General features: G+C 48.6%; 2 protein-coding genes across 3 annotated transcripts in view; both read right to left on the bottom strand.

Moving 5' to 3' along the window:
* LOC143975814 (putative N-acetyltransferase camello) overlaps window positions 1–646 on the bottom strand; it is an 87,562-nt gene extending 86,916 nt beyond the window's left edge. The window contains exon 1 of one of the 2 annotated variants that reach the window (XM_077478367.1): window positions 525–646. Coding sequence is in view for 1 of the 2 variants with exons in the window: in XM_077478368.1 (XP_077334494.1) it covers window positions 525–543 (19 nt within the window). In the remaining variant the exon portion in view is untranslated. The remainder of the gene's footprint in view (window positions 1–524) is intronic. The other variant, XM_077478368.1, reaches the window with a different exon arrangement.
* Window positions 647–3,074: 2,428 nt separating this feature from the next.
* Window positions 3,075–15,672, bottom strand: LOC143975815 (putative N-acetyltransferase camello). The gene is given in 3 exon segments (XM_077478369.1): window positions 3,075–5,764; window positions 5,767–6,167; window positions 15,472–15,672. Coding segments are annotated over 2 exon segments (657 nt in total). The 5' UTR covers window positions 6,140–6,167; window positions 15,472–15,672; the 3' UTR covers window positions 3,075–5,480.
* Window positions 15,673–21,233: the final 5,561 nt, after the last annotated feature.

Raw genomic sequence — 21,233 nt, 5'->3', positions numbered from 1 at the left:
CTCCTACGAAGCCTGTGACCTCACTGGAAATGATTGTGAATGACCATATAAAGGACACGACCAAATAAGGATTTAACAACCAGAACTGGACGGCATACTCCAGGTGGTGGCCGGACCAGAGTCTTGTAGAGCGGGAGAAGACCCTAAAAGTCAGGTCCTCCTGCCCCTGCCAGATAAGGCTGTGCTGTGTGGCTGAGCTGTATAAATCTCAGAACCGGATGGACAAAAAAAAAGGCAGGTAAAACAGCTCCATTATTTGTATTTTATCTGTGTGTTCATCTGTAACTAGGCACGGCATCAATAACAGTGCTATGTGCCTTGAGTAATAGTGGTCCTTATCCCCCTAGACTCCCTATCCTGCCATAGTCTCCTGCCATATCCTCCTGCATTATGAATACCCCCCCCCCCCTGGAAATTCTGCATTCAGTGAATCCCGTCTCTGGCGGAGGAGTCCTATGACTAGGACGAGTCGGGATAAACGCGGTGGAGGAGAACGGACAGACAATACAATTCCCAGGACTGACCTGCAGTGCAGCAGCTCATTCCTCCTCTTCTCTCTATAGACAGTGCAGAGTATTCCTCATCTACGTCCCGTGTGCCTCTCTGAACTCTGCTCTCTGTTCTACAGGTGCAAGCCCTGCCCGCTTATCTGTGTTATAGTGGCCGAGGGGCCGGGGAGGGTTATACAGTTATCTATTGATTCCACGTAATGGGAATCCTGCAAGTAAATATATAACCTGAGCCGTGCGTCCTTCACTATCTCTACTGTACATGGATTGTGTACATTCACACTCCCAGTCACACACAGCAAGTATAATTAAAAGCTGCTAAAACATGAAATTATTATATGTTTTATTATTAATTACATTGATAAAAAAAATGATAAAAAGGTGAATCAGGAATATACCGCATTCCAGCCACTAGTTGGCACTGTGTAGAATAGGAAATATGTTTGCTCCTCAGCTCCATCTAGTGGCCATAATCTGTGTGTTTTTTTTTTTTTATGAATATCATTTGAACTGCAGAAACTATGCTCGGAGAACATTACCACTTAAAAAAGGAAGTGCAGTCTGCTCACATAATTTGTAATAAGAACATCTTTGCCATTCTGAAGCTTCCCTCCAACCACTATGCATATTTCTTTTATATATACTGTGATTCCATAGCTCCCAACTGTTCCCTGATTTGGCTCTCTGGGGAACCTGATGTAAGTGGGGGGCTCTCTGGGGACCCTGATGCAAGGAGGAGTCTCCCTGGGGACTCTGATGCAAGGAAGGGGCTCTCTGGGGACCCTGATGTAAGTGGGGGCTCTCTCGGGATCCTGATGCAAGGAGGAGGCTCTCTGGGTATTCTGATGTGAGGAGGCTCTCTGTGGAACCTGATGTAAGGGGGGCTCTCTGGGGACCCTGATGTAAGTGGGGGGCTCTCTGGGGACCCTGGTGCAAGGGGGAGGCTCTCTGGGGACTCTGATGTAAGGAGGAGGCTCTCTGGGGAACCTGATGTAAGGGGGGCTCTCTGGGGACCCTGATGTAAGTGGGGGGCTCTCTGGGGACCCTGGTGCAAGGAGGAGGCTCTCTGGGGACTCTGATGTAAGGAGGAGGCTCTCTGGGGAACCTGATGTAAGTGGGGGGCTCTCTGTGGAACCTGATGTAAGGGGGGCTCTCTGGGGACCCTGATGTAAGTGGGGGGCTCTCTGGGGACCCTGGTGCAAGGAGGAGGCTCTCTGGGGACTCTGATGTAAGGAGGAGGCTCTCTGGGGAACCTGATGTAAGGGGGGCTCTCTGGGGAACCTGATGTAAGTGGGGGGCTCTCTGGGGGACCCTGATGCAAGGAGGAGACTCCCTGGGGACTCTGATGCAAGGAAGGGGCTCTCTGGGGACCCTGATGTAAGTGGGGGCTCTCTCGGGACTCTGATGTAAGTAGGAGGCTCTCTTGGGGACCCTGATGTAAGTGGGGGGCTCTCTCGGAAACCTGATGCAAGGAGGAGGCTCTCTGGGGACTCAGATGTAAGGAGGAGGCTCTCTGGGGACCCTGATGTAAGGAGGAGGCTCTCTGGGGAACCTGATGTAAGGGGGGCTCTCTGGGATTCCTGATGTAAGTGGGGGGCTCTCTGGGGACCCTGATGTAAGTGGGGGGCTCTCTGGGGACCCTGGTGCAAGGAGGAGGCTCTCTGGGGACTCTGATGTAAGGAGGAGGCTCTCTGGGGAACCTGATGTAAGGGGGCTCTCTGGGAACCCTGATGTAAGTGGGGGGGCTCTCTGGGAACCCTGATGTAAGTGGGGGGGCTCTCTGGGAACCCTGATGTAAGTGGGGGGGCTCTCTGGGGACCCTGATGTAAGTGGGGGGCTCTCTGGGGACCCTGATGTAAGTGGGGGCTCTCTGGGGACCCTGATGTAAGGGTGGGCTCTCTGGGAACTCTGATGTAAGGAATGGGCTCTCTGGGGACCCTGATGTAAGTGGGGGGCTCTCTGGGGACCCTGATGTAAGTGGGGGGCTCTCTGGGGACCCTGATGTAAGGGTGGGCTCTCTGGGGACCCTGATGTAAGGGTGGGCTCTCTGGGGACCCTGATGTAAGTGGGGGGCTCTCTGGGGACCCTGATGTAAGTGGGGGGCTCTCTGGGGACCCTGATGTAAGTGGGGGGCTCTCTGGGGACCCTGATGTAAGTGGGGGGCTCTCTGGGGACCCTGATGTAAGGGTGGGCTCTCTGGGGACCCTGATGTAAGGGTGGGCTCTCTGGGGACCCTGATGCAAGGAGGGGGCTCTCTGGGAACTCTGATGTAAGGAAGAGGCTCCCTGGGGATATACACATACACACACACGTATATTACATGTGTATGTCTGTCCAAGCATACGACTTTCTTTACTACGTTGCTATGGGCTCTAGCCCCAGATCTTTTGTAGACCCAGCAACACCCCTGCATATGGATAAAGCTCAAGTCTGGGCAGCCAAGGGAAGAAAACAACCACTTTCTGCTGTGTTCAGGTTTTCATCATATCACTCACTCCAGCTGAGACCCCCATCTATTTGTACAAGAAAAACAAACCCACGAATACCAGCACACCGACATCTTCATGGAATCCATGGCAAAGCATTTATTACATTTAAATAAAATGGACATATAAAATAATGACATATAGAGAGAGGAGTAGATAAATCTCACCAGTGAATGGCTGGGAAAATCTCGGAAGTGATAATAAGGACAATAAAGATGAAACCAGGACTGGCGAATGGAAACAGAAACAAAAAAGATCCAAGAAATGGATCCGGTGCATACGGCCAGCATACACAGCGAGGTCGGGGATCCCCATGCTGTATACCCCCGGGCGAAGTATATAGGGAAAGTGAGGCTGACACATTTCAGGGACTCCTCCCCTTAATCAGGAACTCCTCCCCTTCACCAGAATACTCCTCCCCTTCACCAGGAGCTCTTCCCCTTCATCAGAATACTCCTCTCCTTCATGGGGGAAGTCCGGCTCCATCTCGCCTTATAGGCAGATTGCATTTCACTTTTAAAGTGCCTGTAAAGCCATAATCTATTCTTTGTGGATAGAGTAGGAAATTGTTATAATCACTGGCAGATTCAAGTGTTTATTTCCTATTGGGGAGATTATTTTCACTTCCTGTCCCAGAGACCCAATAGGAAGTAAATGCAACATTTCCCCCAAAAAAATCCCCTCATATCTTGTTTTTCATTGACAACTGTAAAATTTTGCATATCCCATGACTTTTTCCTCCCTGTAACAATGATCACAAGGATGAATAGAGAAGGTGAGCCTCCCAAGCAGTGGCAGAAGTACCAGGGTCGCAAAGGTCGCACTTGCAACCGGGCCCCCAGTGTTCATCCACCATGCAGGGGCCCCAAGAAGGCAGGGCCTTCTGCAGAATATGTGAAAGGGTCCTGCTGCAGGACATTGATAAAGGGCCCCACAACTGGCGTAAAGGACCCCAGGCTCAGAGGAAAGGGCCCCAGGCTCAAAGGAAAGGGTCTCGGGCTCAGAGGAAAGGGCCCCCAGGCTCAGAGGAAAAGGCTCAGAGGAAAGGGCCCCGGGATAAGAGTAAGGGCCCACAGGCTCAGAGGAAAGGGCCCAAGGGCTTAGAGGAAATGGCCCAAGGGCTCAGGGGGAAGGGCCCCAGGACTGATGGAAAGGGGGAACTTTCATGGTTTCTTGCACTGGGCCCTAAAAGTTCTAGTTACGCCTCTGCTCCCAAGGTTCTATCACTTCCACACTCTATCCACAACTCATATTGTTTTAGATACACCTAAATCCTGGCCCAAATGTTTCACAGTAACAGAGGGAAGGACCCGGGCTCAAAGGAAAGGGCCCTGGGCTCAGAGAGAAGGGCCCCAGGACTGATGGAAAGGGGACCTTTCATGGCATCAGGGCTAAAGGTTCTAGTAATGCCTCTGCTCCATGGTTCTATAACTTTTACACTCTATCCACAACTCATATAGTTTTAGGTACACCTAAATCCTGGCCTACAGACATGTTTCACAGTAACAGAGGGAAGGGCCCCGGGCTCAAAGGAAAGGGCCCACGGGCTCAGAGGGAAAAGCCCCGGGCTCAGAGGGAAAGGCCCCGGGCTCAGAGGAAAGGGCCCACGGGCTCAGAGGAAAGGGCCCCCGGGTTCAGAGGAAAGGACCCACGGGCTCAGAGGAAAGGGCCCACGGGCTCAGAGGAAAGGGCCCCCGGGTTCAGAGGAAAGGGCCCCCGGGCTCAGGGTGAAGGGCTCCAGAACTGATGGAAAGGGGGACCTTTCATGGTTTCTTGCATCGGGCCCTAAAAGTTCTAGTTACTCCTCTGCTCCCAAGGTTCTATCACTTCCACACTCTATCCACAACTCATATCGTTTTAGAAACACCTAAATCCTGGCCCACAGACATGTTTCACAGTAACACAAAACAAGCAGCGATCATTTAGACCCCTTTCACACCACACCGCCCATAGCGTATTTTTAGTGGCGTTTTACCGCCGGATTTGCGTCGCATTTCGACCGCTAGCAGGGTGCTTTTACCCCCGCTAGCGGCCGAGAAAGGGTTAAAACGCAACGACGGAGTTTTGCCGGCGGTATTACAGCACTGCCCCATTGGGGAGCAGCGGTGGAGGAGCGGTAAACACACCGCTCCTAAGAAGCTGCTGGCAGGACTTTTCCCTGACGTCCTTCCAGCGCACCGCTCCAGTCTGAAAGCCCTCGGGGGCCTTCACATTACACACAATGGTGCAGCTTTTTTAGGGCGGATTGCAGGCACTATTTCTAACGCTATAGCGCCTGCAAAACGCCCTTGGTATGAAAGGGGTCTTAATGTCTACAGTGATAAAAGTTTTAAAAAACTTCAGATAGTTCCAAAATAAGTTTTTATAATTTAATCTCATGCTCATTCCTTCCTTCCTTTTTTTTTTTTTTGTAAAAATAACCTTAATAGTGCTAAATAAATACTCCAAGAGCAGGCGGTCCTCTATCCGTCTTCATCTTGGCATATTATTCTTTGATTTGATATTCAAAAGTCAGGATGGAGAAGTTTGCAAATCTTCCAAGCAGTGACGGGAGGACCTTGTCGTCGGTCTTCTGAAATCCCATCGTTTCGTATAACTTCTGAGCCGCGAGTTGTATCATAGAGGTCTCCAGCGCCACCTTCTGGTACCCCCGTTGGCGAGCAAAGTCAATGACCTTTACGCACAGGGCTTTGGCGATGCCCTTGTGCCTCTGGTCTTTGGCCACCGACATACGTCTGAGCAGCATCACTTGGCTAGAACGGGGGCCGACTGGGCGCCGACCATCCCAACCACTCGGCCGTCGCACTCCGCCACCCAGAAGCAGGAGTTGTTGCTGGCCATGTAAGACTCCTCGATGTCCAGCAAGTCTTCTCGTTGACACTGGTTGACGTACTGGTGGAACTCTTTGGTCAGTAGACGCCGGCCGCCCATGAACACAACAGCCAGGCTGATGAGAGAGAGCAAGTAGGACTTGGAGACTAAAAGGAGGCTGATGAAGGAGACGAAGAGGATAAACTGGGAGCGGGGGAGCTTCAGCAGGTGGGCGCAGGTGGCTGGAATGTGCTCCAGCATCCCCTCGGCAAACAACATCCGGACCGCATTGTAGTCTTTGTTCTTATACACTCGGATCGTGAATTCGGCCATGGCCCCTCAACGCCCAACACAGCTGATCCTGCAGAGGGATAAAAGTTATACAAGTAGAAGAATATTGTACCATGAAAAAAAACGTCTACCTTCATATTTACATACTGACTTTTGAAAAAAAAAAAAAAAAAAAACACCTTTTTGCGCTTAACCACTTAAGGACCGAGCCTCTTTATGAGATTTGTTGTTTAACCACTTCAATACCGGGCACTTAAACACCTTCCTGCCCAGACCAATTTTGAGCTTTCAGCGCTGTCGCACTTTGAATGACAATTGCGCGGTCATGCTACACTGTACCCAAATGACATTTTTATCATTTTTTTCCCACAAATAGAGCTTTCTTTTGGTGGTATTTGATCACCTCTGCGGTTTTTATTTTTTGTGCTACAAATAAAAAAATACCGAAAATTTTGAAAAAAAAAATGTTTTTTTTTTTGTTTCAGTTTCAAAACTTTGTAAATAAGTAAATTTTCTCCTTCACTGATGGGCAGTGATAGGGCTACACTGATGGGCACTGATAAGGCGGCACTGATGGGCACCAATGAAGTGGCACTGATGAGGTGGCATTGATGGACACTGATAGGCGGCACTGATAGGCGGCACTGATAGGCAGCACTGATAGGCAGCACTGATAGGCGACACGGATGGGCGACACGGATGGGCGACACGGATGGACACTGATAGGTGGCACAAATTGGCACTGATAGCTGGCACGGATTGGCATGGATGGGCGGCACAGATGGGCATGGATAGGCGGCACAGATGGGCATGGGTAGGCGGCACAGGTGGGCACGGGTAGGCGGCACAGGTGGGCACTGATAGGCGGCACAGGTGGGCACTCATTAGCAGCACAGGTGGGCACTCATAGGCGACATTGGTGTTATACTGTACTAATGGATGCCAGTCAGTGCCAAACAATAATGCATGCCAATCAGTGATGCCCATTGTGGGCACTGATTGGCATCCATTATGGGCACTGATTGGCATTCCTTGTGCTGACTGGCATCCCTGGTGGTCTAGGGAGGATTACCTTTGCTGGGCATCCCTGGCGGTCTGGTGGCATCCCTGGTGGTCCAGTGTGGGCATCCTCGGGGGGGCTGTGCTGATAATCGATCAGCACAGACCCCCCCTGTCAGAGGAGCAGTCGATCGGCTCTCCTCTACTCGTGTCTGACAGACGCGAGTGAGGGAAAGCCGATCACCGGCTCTTCCCATTTACACTGTGATCAGCCGTGATTGGACACGGCTGATCACGTGGTAAAGAGTCTCCGTCGGAGACTCTTTACCGAGATCGTAGTTGCTGGGTGTCAGACTGACACCCCGCAACAACGATCGCCGCGATGCACGCCCCCGGGGGCGCGCAGCGGCTCATAATCCTGAGGACGTCATATGACTTCCGGTCACGATTATGAAACCACTTTGCCGCCGTCTATTTGTAATAGGGCGGGCGGCAAGTGGTTAAAAATATATTTTTTTTTTTCTCGAAAATTACTTAGAACCCCCCAAACATTATACATTTTTTTTTTCTAACACCTTAAAGCGGAGGTCCACCCTAAAGTGGACCTTCCGCTCATTGGAACCCTCCCCCCCTCTGGCGCCACAATTGGCACCTTTCAGGGGGGGAGGAGGGTGCAGGTACCTGTACAGTACAGGTATCTGCACCCACTTCCGGCATAGATATCCGCATAATCTACGCCCCTTTCCGCAGAATCTACGCCCCTTTCCGCAGGTCCCCCGCTGTCTGCTGGGAAACACACGGATCCCAGAGACAGCGGGGACCATCCTTATTGCGCAGCGCGACTCGCGCATGCACCCGAAGATGCAAGATGGCGGCGGCAGCACCCGAGAGACGATCGAGAGATCGGCTTCGGGTGCCGACATCGCGGGCGCGCTGGGCGGGTAAGTGTCATTATTTTAAAAGTCAGCAGCTGCAGTATTTGTAGCTGCTGGCTTTTAAAAAAAAAAAATGTCGGAACTTCCGCTTTAACCACCTTCAGCCCCGGACCATTTTGCTGGTCAAAGACCAGACCACTTTTTGCGAATTCGGCACTGCGTCGCTTTAACTGACAATTGCGCGGTTGTTGGCAACGTGGCTCACAAAAAAAATGGACGTCCTTTTTTTCCCACAAATAGAGCTTTCTTTCGGTGGTATTTCATCACCCCTGCAGTTTTTATTTTTTGCGCTATAAACAAAAATAGAGCGACAATTTTGAAAAAAAAAAAAAACACATTTTTTTTTACTTTTTGTTATAATAAATATCCCCCAAAAATATATATATATAAAAAACATTTTTTTCCCTCAGTTTAGGCCGATACGTATTCTTCTACATATTTTTGGTAAAAAAAAATAGCAATAAGCGATTATTGATTGGTTTGCGCAAAAGTTATAGCATTTACAAAATAGGGGATAGTTTTATGGCATTTTTATTAATATTTTTTTTTTTTACTAGTAATGGCGGCGATCAGCGATTTTTATTGTGACTGCGACATTGCGGTGGACACATCTGACATTTTTGACACATTTTTGGGACCATTGTCATTTATACAGCAATCAGTGCTATATAAATGCAGTGATTCCTGTGTAAATGACACTGGTAGTGAAGGGGTTAACCAGTCGGTGGCAGTGTAGGGGTTAAGTGTTCCTAGGGGTGTGTTACTAACTGTTGGGGGGCTGGGCTTTAATTTAGTGAACACTGATCTCTGCTCCAATCACATGGAGCAGAGATCAGCTAGGCAGAATGGGGAAAGGCTGTTTACAACGGAATTTCTCCATTCAGCCGCCCCGTGAGACGATCTTGGGTATGCCCGTGGCGATCGAGTCCGCGGGACCCACGACCGGACTCACGGGGGCCCCGACCGCCACTTGAGCACACCACCCCCAGCGCGCTCGCGATGGCAGGGCGGCAAATTTAAAGGGACGTACAGGTACGCACATTTTCCTCCCCGTGCCATTCTGCCGACGTACATCGGCGTGCGCTGGTCGGGAACCGGCTAGAGAATAAAATGGCGGTCGTTGCAATACTTTCTGTCACACCGTATTTGCACAGCGGTCTTACAAGCACACTTTTTAAAAAAAAAATACACTTTTTTGAATTAAAAAATAAGACAACAGTAAAGTTAGCCCGATTTTCTTTTTTTATTTTGTGAAAGATATTGTTACGCCGAGTAAATTGATACCCAACATGTCACGCTTCAAAATTGCGCCCGCTCGTGAAATGGAGACAGACTTTTACCCGTAAAAAATCTCCATAGGCGACGTTTAAAAAAATTCTACAGGTTGCATGTCTTGAGTTACAGAGGAGGTCTAGAGCTAGAATTATTGCTCTCACTCTACCGATCGCGGCAATACCTCACATGTGTGGTTTGAACACCGTTTTCACATGCAGGCGCTACTCACGTATGCGTTCGCATCTGCACGCGAGCTCGGCGGGACAAGGCACGCTTTAGAAAACATTTATTTATTTTTTATTTTTACACTGTTCTTTTTTTAAAAAAAATAAAAATAGTGTCACTTTTATTCCTATTACAAGGAATATAAATATCCACTGTAATAGAAAAAAAAAAGCATGACAGGTCCTCTTAAATATGAGATCTGGGGGGGTCAAAAAGATCTCACATCTCATATTTACACTAAAGTGCAATAAAAAAAAAAATGTTGTTATTAAAATTTTTTTTTTTAAATGTCCCTTTAAGAGCTATGGGCGGAAGTCACGCTTTTTTTTTTACATCACTTCCGCCCTGCAATGGTATGGAGACGGGTGGGGGGTTCATCATCCCCTCACTCACCTCCATGCCTAACACCAAGAAGGACCCAATCGTCTCCGCCACTACCGACGACTCCGGTAAGCGCTGGAGGTCACCGGAGCGTGGTGGGAAGGAGGGGGGGCCCCTCTCCCGCCGTTAAAAGTAATCTCGCAGTGAATCCGCCACAGAGACCACTATTATCGGAAACTGGACCGCCGGCTGAAGAAGAGGATTCCGGGGTTTGGGCAGCTATCTGCTGCCACAACAACAATATCCCTCTTCAAAGTTAGGATGTATATCGGCGTGCGGCGGTCCGGAAGGGGTTAAGGACCGGCCACCACATTTGCGGCAGGTTGGTTCCCCTGGGCAAATTAGTCGCGGCGCAATGATGGAGCTGATGCGCTTGCCCGGGTGGCCGCGATGTCTGATGGACACCCACGTTTGCTCCTGAGAGAGACAGAACGGGGGTCTGTCAATGTAAAAGGACAGATCTCTGTTCTGTCAGGAGAGAGGAGACAGATCTGCTGTTCATAATCAGTATGAACCGTGATCTCTCTCCTCCTCCAGGCAGTGCCCTCCCCCCCACAGTTAGAAACACTCCCTAGAACACACAGTTAACGCCTTGATCGCCCCCTAGTGTTAACCCCTTCCCTGCCAGTGACATTTATATAGTAATCAGTGCATTTTTATTGCACTGATCGCTGTATAAATGTCAATGGTCCCAAAAAAGGGCCAATAGTGTCCGATCTGTCTGCCGCAATGTCGCAGTCCTGATAAAAATCGCAGCTCACCACCATTAGTAGTAAAAAAAAATTAAAAAAAATAAAAATAATGAATAATAAAAAGTCCATAAATCTATGCCCTATTTTGTAGACGCCATGACTTTTGCGCAAACCTATGGTGTCAACTGGCCCTTACCGCAATTTAGCATTTTTTTAATGTTTTTTTTATTTTTTTATTTTTTATTTTTAGAAAATTTGCTGCAAAAAAATTGCAGTAACAATGCGCCACATTCTTTCCTGCAGCTTCTCCATTGAAATCTACTGAATCCAAAAAAAAAACAAAAAAAAATTACTTTTTTGCTTTTATAAAAAGTCCCTGACCCTTTCCAAAAATGCAGAGACACAAAAATGCCTTAATGTGAACGTGTTCCATAGGAATCCATGTTAAAAAAAAAAATGGCCTGCATTTCTGCAAAAAGCATGAAAAAAAAAAAAAAAAGTAATCAGTAGCTATTTTTAGCTCTGATCGCTGTATAGATGTCAATGGTCCCAAAAAAATTGTGTCAAAAGTGACCGATCTGTCCGCCACAATGTCGCAGTCCTGCTAAAAATCACAGATCACCGCCATTAGTAATAAAAAATAAATAAATAATAAAAAGTCCATAAATCTATCCCATATTTTGTAGACGTGATAACTTTTGCGCAAACCAATCAATATACGCTTATTACGATTTATTTGTTACCAAAAATATGTAGAATATATATATTGGCCTAAACTGATAAATAAATTCTTTATTTTTCAATTTGGGGATATTATAGCAAAAAGTAAAAAAATATTATTATTTTTTTTTTTTAATTGTCGCTCTTTTTTTGTTTATAGCGCAAAAAATAAAAACCGCCGAGATGATCACATACCCCCCCCAAAAGAAAACTCGATTTATGAGAAAAAAAAAAAGGACATCAATTTTGTTTGGGTACAACGTTGTACGACCGCCCAATTGTCAGTTAAAGCGACGCAGTGCCGTATCGCAAAAAAAAAAAAAAAATGGCCCGGTCATTAAGTGGGCAAATCCTTGGGATCATAAAGTTGGGCGATTCTCTGGCAGAGGGGAAGCTGGACCCCACTCAGCTCCATAATACTAGATGATGGAAGCGATGTCAAACATCACTTCCACCCAATGGTCTTAAAGGGGAAATTTTTTGTTCTATTGAAAAAAAAAAAAACGAAAATGCTTTTATTTATTTTTTTATTGCATTTTAGTGTAAATATGAGATGTGAGGATCTTTTTGACCCCCCCCAGATCTCATATTTAACCCTTTCATGACTAAGCCTATTTTTGGAATTTGGTGTTTACAAGTTAAAATCCATATTTTTTGCTAGAAAATTACTTGGAACCCCCAAACATTATATATATATATATATATTTTTTAGCAGAGACTCTAGAGAATAAAACGGCGATTGTTGCAATATTTTATGTCACACGGTATTTGCGCAGTGGTGTTTTAAACACAACTTTTTGGGAAAAGGGACACTTTCATGAATAATAAAAAAACAAAAACAGTAAAATTAGCCCAATTTTTTTGCGTAATGTGAAAGATAATGTTACGCCGAGTAAATAGATACCAAACATGTCGCACTTTATAATCGCGCGCACTTGTAGATTGACGACAAAATACGGTACCTAAAAATCTCAATAGGCGACGCTTTAAAAAATTTTTTTTTACGGTTACCAGGTTAGCGTTACAGAGGAGGTCTAGTGCTAGAATTATTGCTCTCGCTCTGACGATCGCGGCGATACCTCACATGTGTGATTTGAACACCGTTTACATACGCGGGCGCGACTTCCGTATGCGTTTTCTTTGCTTCGCGAGCTCGCGGGGACGGCGGGCGCTTTAAAAATTTTTATTTTTATTTTTTTATTTATTTTAAAATAATTAAATTGTTTTTTAAAAAAAAAAATTGATCACTTTTATTGCTGTCACAAGGAATGTAAACATCCCTTGTGACAGTAATAGGTGGTGACAGGTCCTCTTTATGGAGGGATCGGGGGGGTCTAAAAGACCCCCCACCCCTCCTTTACACTTCAATGTATTCAGATCGCCGAAAACGGCGATTCTGAATACCGGATATTTTTTTAAAACCGGCGCCATTGGCAGCCGAGTAAACGGGAAGTGACGTCATGACGTCGCTTCCGTGTTTACGATGAGGAGACTAGAACGAAGCCGATTACGGCTTCGTTCCAGTTCCTCCGCAGCAGCCGGAGGCGTCGGATCGCTAATCGGTGCTCCCGATCGAGCGGGAGCACCGGTAACAGCGGCGGGAGGCGGCGGGATGGGGGGACGTCCCCTCCCGCTCCTCCGGCATAACAGCTGAGCGGCTTTTAGCCGCATCGGTTGTTATACCTGGATAGCCAATCGCCTGCTGCAAAAAACTGTACCGGGATGATGCCTGCAGGTGCGAGCATCATCCCGGTATAACCCCCGGAAGCCGAGCACGCAGATCTGCGTACGCTCGGCGGGAAAGGGTTAATAAGACCTGTCATGCTTTTTTCCTATTACAAAGGATGTTTACATTCCTTGTAATAGGAATAAAAGTGACACAATTTTATTTATTTAAAAAAAAAAAAAAGAAGAATAGTGTAAAAAGGTAAAATAAATAAGAAAAAATTTAAAACTTTTAAACGCTCCCCGTCCCGCCGAGCTTGCGCGCAGAAGCGAACGCACGCGTGAGTAGCATCCGCATTTGAAAACGGTGTTCAAACCACACATGTCCTTGTAATAGGAATAAAAGTGACCCAAACGTTTTTTTTTTTTTTTGTAAATGAACGGTGTAAAACATAATAAAAGGTAAAATAATTTTTATTTTTTTTTTAAAGCGCCCTGTCCCGCCGAGCTTGCGCTCACAAGCGATACGCATACGTAAGTCGTGCCACATATGAAAATGGTGTTCAAACCACAAACTGTGAGGTGTCGCCACGATCGGTAGAGCGAGAGCAATAATTCTAGTCCTAGACCTCCTCTGTAACTCAAAACTGGTAAGGCCTCTTTCACACGGACGATCCGTTCAATTTTTTAGGCGGACCTGAACAGACGCTCCATAGACCTCTATGGAGCGTCGGATGTCAGCGGTGACATCCGTCCCGCTCCGATCCGAAATAGTGTGAGGGAGGAAAAACCTACTTTTCCATCCGTCTGCGGATCGGAAGAAAACTCTACGGTCCGTCTTCATCCGATCCCCCATAGGGGAGAGCGGCGCTCTGACAGGTCCCTCCCCTGCGCAGTGTGCAAAGACAGACCTGTCATCTTCCTGCTCGGCGGGGATTGACGGAGCGATCCCCCGCTGACCAAACCGGGCTCCGACTCGTCCGTGTGAAGGAGCCCTAAACCTGTAGACATTTTTAAATGTCGCCAATGGAGATTTTTAAGTGCCAAAGTTTGTCGCCAATCCAAGAGCGGGGCACAATTTTGAGGCATGACATGTTGGGTATCAATTTACTCGGCGTCCCCATTGTCTTTCTGTATACAAAAAATAAAAATTGGGCTAACTGTACTGCTGTCTTATTTTTTTAATTAAAAAAAAGTGTATTTTTCCCAAACAAAATTGCGCTTGTAAGATCGCTGAGCAGATACCATGTGACAGAAAGTATCGCAACGACTGCCATTTTATTCTCTAGGGCAGTGATGGTGAACCTTGACAACCCAGATGTTTTGAAACTACATTTCCCATGGTGCTCATGCACTCTGCAGTGTAGTAGAGCATCATGGGGAATGTAGTTCCAAAACATCTGGGGGTGCCAAGGTTCACCATCACTGTCCAAGGGTGTCTGAAAAAAAAAAATTATATAATATAAATATATATGTGTGTGTGTGTGTGTGTAATATATATGTATATTTATTATATGTTTGGGGTTCTAAGTAATTTTCTAGCAAAAAAACAAACAAACAGATTTTAACTTGTAAACAACAAATCTCAAAAAGAGGCTTGGTGCTTAAGTGGTTAATAAATTCTAATTTATAATATAACCATATATATATATATATATATATATATATATATACACACACACACACACACACACACACACATATATGTACATACATATGTGTGTATATATATATATATATATATATATATATATATATATATATATATATATATATATATATAAATTAGAATGTATTAACCACTTAAGGACCAAGACTCTTTTTGAGATTTGTTGTTTACAAGTTAAAATGTGTTCGTTTTTTTGGCTAGAAAATTACTTAGAACCCCAAACATTCTATGTATTATATATATATATATAGATATCTATCTATATATATATATATATATATATATATCCTGTATATTATGACAACATCCCATGTCTTGTACATTCAAAACACCGGAGACTGCAATTGTTACGTTGTATAATTATTATTATTATTATTATTATTATATTCTGCACTATATATCATAACAGTTCCAGACACGGGATGTTGTAATAACATATAGTACGGGATATAATAATATTTTTACAATGTGACATATTACTGTCTCTTGTGTTTGGAATATACAAGACGCACGGTGCAGTGATCATATATTAAATAATATGGGATATAATAATAAGTATACAATGTAACAGATTCAGTCTCCGGTGTTTGGATGTAATGATCACATAATGAATATTATATATTATGTGATTATTGTATCCAAACACCTGAGACTGAACCTGTTACATTGTAGACTTATTATTATAGTGCTGGGTATAATAATAAGGATACAATGTAACAGATTCAGTGTGCAGTGTTGGGAATATAGGATGCACAGGATGCAATAATAATAGTATAATAATATATAGTATAGGAAATAATAAAAACATTGTACCTCTATCAGCGTCTGCTGGTTGTAGTCTCTTCTCCTCCTAGATCATACTGAGCCTGTGTCTCCCAGAATCCTGTGCATCTCCTACCCACAATCCTCTGCCATGTCACATTCTCTCCTATGGGAGGGGGACATTCTCCTCGCCCTTCCCCTACACACCAGCCGTGCCATATAAAGCTGTATACAGACACTGCCTGTCCCTGACATGGAGGGGGGCAGAGTGCTGATCAGTGCTGATCACAGGGTGGGAGGGGGGCAGAGTGCTGATCAGTGCTGATCACAGGGTGGGAGGGGGGCAGAGTCCTGATCAGTGCTGGTCACAGGGTGGGAGGGGGGCAGAATCCTGATCAGTGCTGGTCACAGGGTGGGAGGGGGGCAGAATCCTGATCAGTGCTGGTCACAGGGTGGGAGGGGGGCAGAATCCTGATCAGTGCTGGTCACAGGGTGGGAGGGGGGCAGAGTGCTGATCACAGGGTGGGAGGGGGGCAGAGTGCCGATCAGTGCTGATCACAGGGTGGGAGGGGGGGCAGAGTCCTGATCAGTGCTGATCACAGGGTGGGAGGGGGGCAGAGTGCCGATCAGTGCTGGTCACAGGGTGGGAGGGGGGGCAGAGTCCTGATCAGTGCTGGTCACAGGGTGGGAGGGGGGCAGAATCCTGATCAGTGCTGATCACAGGGTGGGAGGGGGGCAGAGTGCCGATCAGTGCTGGTCACAGGATGGGAGGGGGGCAGAGTGCCGATCAGTGCTGGTCACAGGATGGGAGGGGGGCAGAGTGCTGATCAGTGCTGATGACAGGGTGGGAGGGGGCAGAGTGCTGATCAGTGCTGGTCACAGGGTGGGAGGGGGGCAGAGTGCTGATCAGTGCTGGTCACAGGGTGGGAGGGGGGCAGAGTGCTGATCAGTGCTGATCACAGGGTGGGAGGGGGGCAGAGTCCTGATCAGTGCTGGTCACAGGGTGGGAGGGGGGCAGAATCCTGATCAGTGCTGGTCACAGGGTGGGAGGGGGGCAGAATCCTGATCAGTGCTGGTCACAGGGTGGGAGGGGGGCAGAGTGCTGATCACAGGGTGGGAGGGGGGCAGAGTGCCGATCAGTGCTGATCACAGGGTGGGAGGGGGGGCAGAGTCCTGATCAGTGCTGGTCACAGGGTGGGAGGGGGGCAGAATCCTGATCAGTGCTGATCACAGGGTGGGAGGGGGGCAGAGTGCTGATCAGTGCTGATGACAGGGTGGGAGGGGGCAGAGTGCTGATCAGTGCTGGTCACAGGGTGGGAGGGGGGCAGAGTGCTGATCAGTGCTGGTCACAGGGTGGGAGGGGGGCAGAGTGCTGATCAGTGCTGATCACAGGGTGGGAGGGGGGCAGAGTGCTGATCAGTGCTGGTCACAGGGTGGGAGGGGGGCAGAGTGCTGATCAGTGCTGGTCACAGGATGGGAGGGGGGCAGAGTGCTGATCACAGGGTGGGAGGGGGGCAGAGTGCTGATCAGTGCTGGTCACAGGATGGGAGGGGGACAGAGTGCTGATCAGTGCAGGTCACAGGGTGGGAGGGGGGCAGAGTGCTGATCACAGGGTGGGAGGGGGGCAGAGTGCTGATCACAGGGTGGGAGGGGGGCAGAGTGCTGATCAGTGCTGGTCACAGGATGGGAGGGGGGCAGAGTGCTGATCACAGGGTGGGAGGGGGGCAGAGTGCTGATCAGTGCTGGTCACAGGATGGGAGGGGGACAGAGTGCTGATCAGTGCAGGTCACAGGGTGGGAGGGGGGCAGAGTGCTGATCACAGGGTGGGAGGGGGGCAGAGTGCTGATCAGTGCTGGTCGCAGGGTGGGAGGGGGGCAGAATCCTGATCAGTGCTGGTCACAGGGTGGGAGGGGGGCAGAGTGCTGATCAGTGCTGATCACAGATACTATCAGGAGGGAAATAGAAGGGAAAACTTTCATTAACCACTTAAGCACTGAGCCTCTTTCTGCAATTTGTTGTTCACAAGTTAAAATATATTTAATATATTTTTTACTTTTGCTAGAAAATTACTTATAACTCCCCAAAACATTATACATTTTTTTCTAACACCCTAGAGAATAAAATGGTGGTCGTTGCAATACTTTCTGTCACACCGTATTTGCGCAGCGGTCTTACAAGCGCACTTTTTTTTGAAAAAATACACTTTTTATAAATTAAAAAATAAGACAACAGTAAAATTAGCCCAATTTTTTTTTTTTATTTTGTAAAAGATAACATGCCGAGTAAATTGATACCCAACATATCACACTTCAAAATTGCACCCACTCGTGGAAAGGGCGACAAACTTTTAACCTTTAAAATCTCCAAAGGCGACGTTTAAACAATTCTACAGGTTGCATGTTTTGAGTTACAGAGGAGGTCTAGGGCTGGAATTATTGCTCTTACTCTACCGATCGCGGCGATACCTCACATGTGTGGTTTGACCACCGTTTTTATATGCGGGCGCTGCTCACCTATGCATTCGCTTCTGCACGCGAGCACGGCGGGACGGGCACGTTTAGTTTTTTATTTTGCTTTCTTATTTATTTTACCTTTTATTTATTTTTATTTTTACACTGCTCTTTTAAAAATTAAAAATTGTTTCAATTTTATTCCTATTACAAGGAATGTAAAATCCCTTGTAATAGAAAAAAAGCAGATCCTCTTAAATATGAGATCTGGGGGGTCAGAAAGCCTTCAGATCTCATATTTACACTAAAGTGCAATAAAAAAAAATAAAATAAATAATGTTGTCATAAAATAAGAAATACAAAAAAAAATGTCCCTTTAAGAGCTATGGGCCGGTGTGACGTTTTGACGTTGCTTCCGCCCGGCAATGGCATGGAGACGGGTGGGGGCCATCTTCCCCTCACTTGTCTCCATGTCACACAAGGGAAAACATCCGATCGCCTCCACCGCTGCTGACGGCTCCGGTAAGCGGCGGAGGGCACTGTAGCGTGGCGGAAGGGGGGCCCTCTCCCGCCGCGGATAAAAGCGATCTCACGGCGAATCCGCTACAGAGACCACTTTTATCTTGAAGCGGACCACCCGCTGAAGAACAGGACACTGGGGTTATGGTAGCCAGCTGCTGCCATAACAAAGATATTCCTCTTCAAAGTACTGACATAGAATGACGGTGTGTGGTCCGGAAGTGGTCAATGCCTGCATATATTTATCCAAAGAGGACACAGCGGGGGGGCGGTCACATGGTTTGAGGGACACAGCGGGGGGGCACTCACATGGATTGAGGGACACAGCGGGGGGGGCGGTCACATGGATTGAGGGACACAGCGGGGGGGCAGTCACATGGATCGAGGGATGCAGCAGGGGGGGCAGTCACATGGATTGAGGGACACAGCGGGGGGGGGGGCGGTCACATGGATTGAGGGACACAGCGGGGGGGGCAGTCACATGGATTGAGGGACACAGCGGGGGGGGGCGGTCACATGGATTGAGGGACAAAGCGGGGGGGGCGGTCACATGGATTGAGGGACACAGCGGGGGGGCGGTCACATGGATTGAGGGACACAGCGGGGGGCGGTCACATGGATTGAGGGACACAGCGGGGGGGGCGGTCACATGGTTCGAGGGACACAGTGGGGGGGCAGTCACATGGATTGAGGGACACAGCGGGGGGGAGGCGGTCACATGGATTGAGGGACACAGCGGGGGGGCAGTCACATGGATTGAGGGACACAGCGGGGGGGCAGTCACATGGATTGAGGGACACAGCGGGGGGGCGGTCACATGGATTGAGGGACACAGCGGGGGGGCGGTCACATGGATTGAGGGACACAGCGGGGGGGGCGGTCACATGGATTGAGGGACACAGCGGGGGGGGCGGTCACATGGATTGAGGGACACAGCGGGGGGGTGGGGGCGGTCACATGGATTGAGGGACACAGCGGGGGGGCGGTCACATGGATTGAGGGACACAGCGGGGGGGTCACATGGATTGAGGGACACAGCGGGGGGGCAGTCACATGGATTGAGGGACACAGGCGGGGGGGAGCAGTCACATGGATTGAGGGACACAGAGGGGGGAGGAGGTCACATGGATTGAGGGACACAGCAGGGGGGCGCAGTCACATGGATTGAGGGACACAGCTGGGGGACGCGGTCACATGGATTGAGGGACACAGCGGGGGGGTCAGTCACATGGATTGAGGGACACAGCAGGGGGAGCGGTCACAAGGATTGAGGGACACAGCGGGGGGGCAGTCACATGGATTGAGGGACACAGCGGGGGGGCAGTCACATGGATTGAGGGACACAGCGGGGGGGCGGTCACATGGATTGAGGGACACAGCGGGGGCGGTCACATGGATTGAGGGACACAGCGGGGGGGCGGTCACATGGATTGAGGGACACAGCGGGGGGGGCAGTCACATGGATTGAGGGACACAGCGGGGGGGCGGTCACATGGATTGAGGGACACAGCGGGGGGCAGTCACATGGATTGAGGGACACAGCGGGGGGCAGTCACATGGATTGAGGGACACAGCGGGGGGGCGGTCACATGGATTGAGGGACACAGCGGGGGGCAGTCACATGGATTGAGGGACACAGCGGGGGGCAGTCACATGGATTGAGGGACACAGCGGGGGGCGGTCACATTGATTGAGGGACACAGCGGGGGGGGCAGTCACATGGATTGAGGGACACAGCGGGGGGGCGGTCACATGGATTGAGGGACACAGCGGTGGGTGGGGGCAGCCACATGGATTTAGGGACCCTGCCAGAGCCAGGAATAAGGTAAGTCATACATACCCCCCTACACGAACTGACCACTCTTGCAGTGCGGTGGGGGGAAAGGGGGACACTACAAAGGTACTGTATATTTTTTGGGGGGATTTACTAAAACTTGTGAGTGTAAAATCCGGGGCAGCTTTGCATAGAACACAGCCCCTGCACTTCTGGACCCCTGTGTATTACACAGCCCCTGTACTTCTGGACCCCTTTACATTACACAGCCCCTGCACTTCTGGACCCCTTTACATTACACAGCCCCTGCACTTCTGGACCCCTTTACATTACACAGCCCCTGCACCACTGGATCCCTTTACATTACACAGCCCCTGCACTTCTGGACCCCTTTACATTACTCAGTAGTGATGGACGAACTTCCGACGGGACGTTTCGCAAATGCAGACCGCGAACGCGGCCGATAGTTCGCGAAACCGAACGTTCGCGGCGGGCCCCATTGACTTCAATGGGAGGCGAACTTCGCAAACCTACAGGTCAAATTTGCAGCCACAAAATAATTACTAGCTGTGCAAACATAATCCCACCACATGGCCAATGACATAACACATGTATGAGGTGAATCTGGGATCGACAACTACAAGCATTCTTTTTTGTATAGGAAAATGTTTTGACAATTCAGGACTGTGGAGCGCATGAAGGCAATGGAGGAGAGGGAAGGTCAGGGACCAGGGTAGGCAAAGAAGAGGGTGCAGGAGATGATCACCAGCAGCGTGACATACAGCAATGACACCTGCACCGTGATAGAGTGATCTGACAGCAGCACCGTGATAGAGAGCACTGACATCAGCATCGTGACATACAGCAATGACACCTGCACCATGATATACAGCACTGACATCAGCACCGTGATATACAGCACTGACAGCAGCACCTTAAGCAGCCCCAGCAGGAAGTCAGCATAGCACAAGGATGGTGGGAGCCCCTCATAATGAGCATAGCACAGGGATGGTGGGAGCACCTCAAAATATGCACAGCAGAGATACAGTCCCAGGAGGAAGTCAGCACAG

Source organism: Lithobates pipiens, unplaced genomic scaffold, assembly GCF_037356315.1.
Source record: "Lithobates pipiens isolate NorthernLeopardFrog02 unplaced genomic scaffold, aLitPip1_a1.2 Scaffold_13, whole genome shotgun sequence".
Lineage (NCBI taxonomy): Eukaryota > Metazoa > Chordata > Amphibia > Anura > Ranidae > Lithobates > Lithobates pipiens.
Note: the sequence above shows the minus strand (reverse complement) of the source record. Positions and strands in the feature narration are given on the sequence as shown.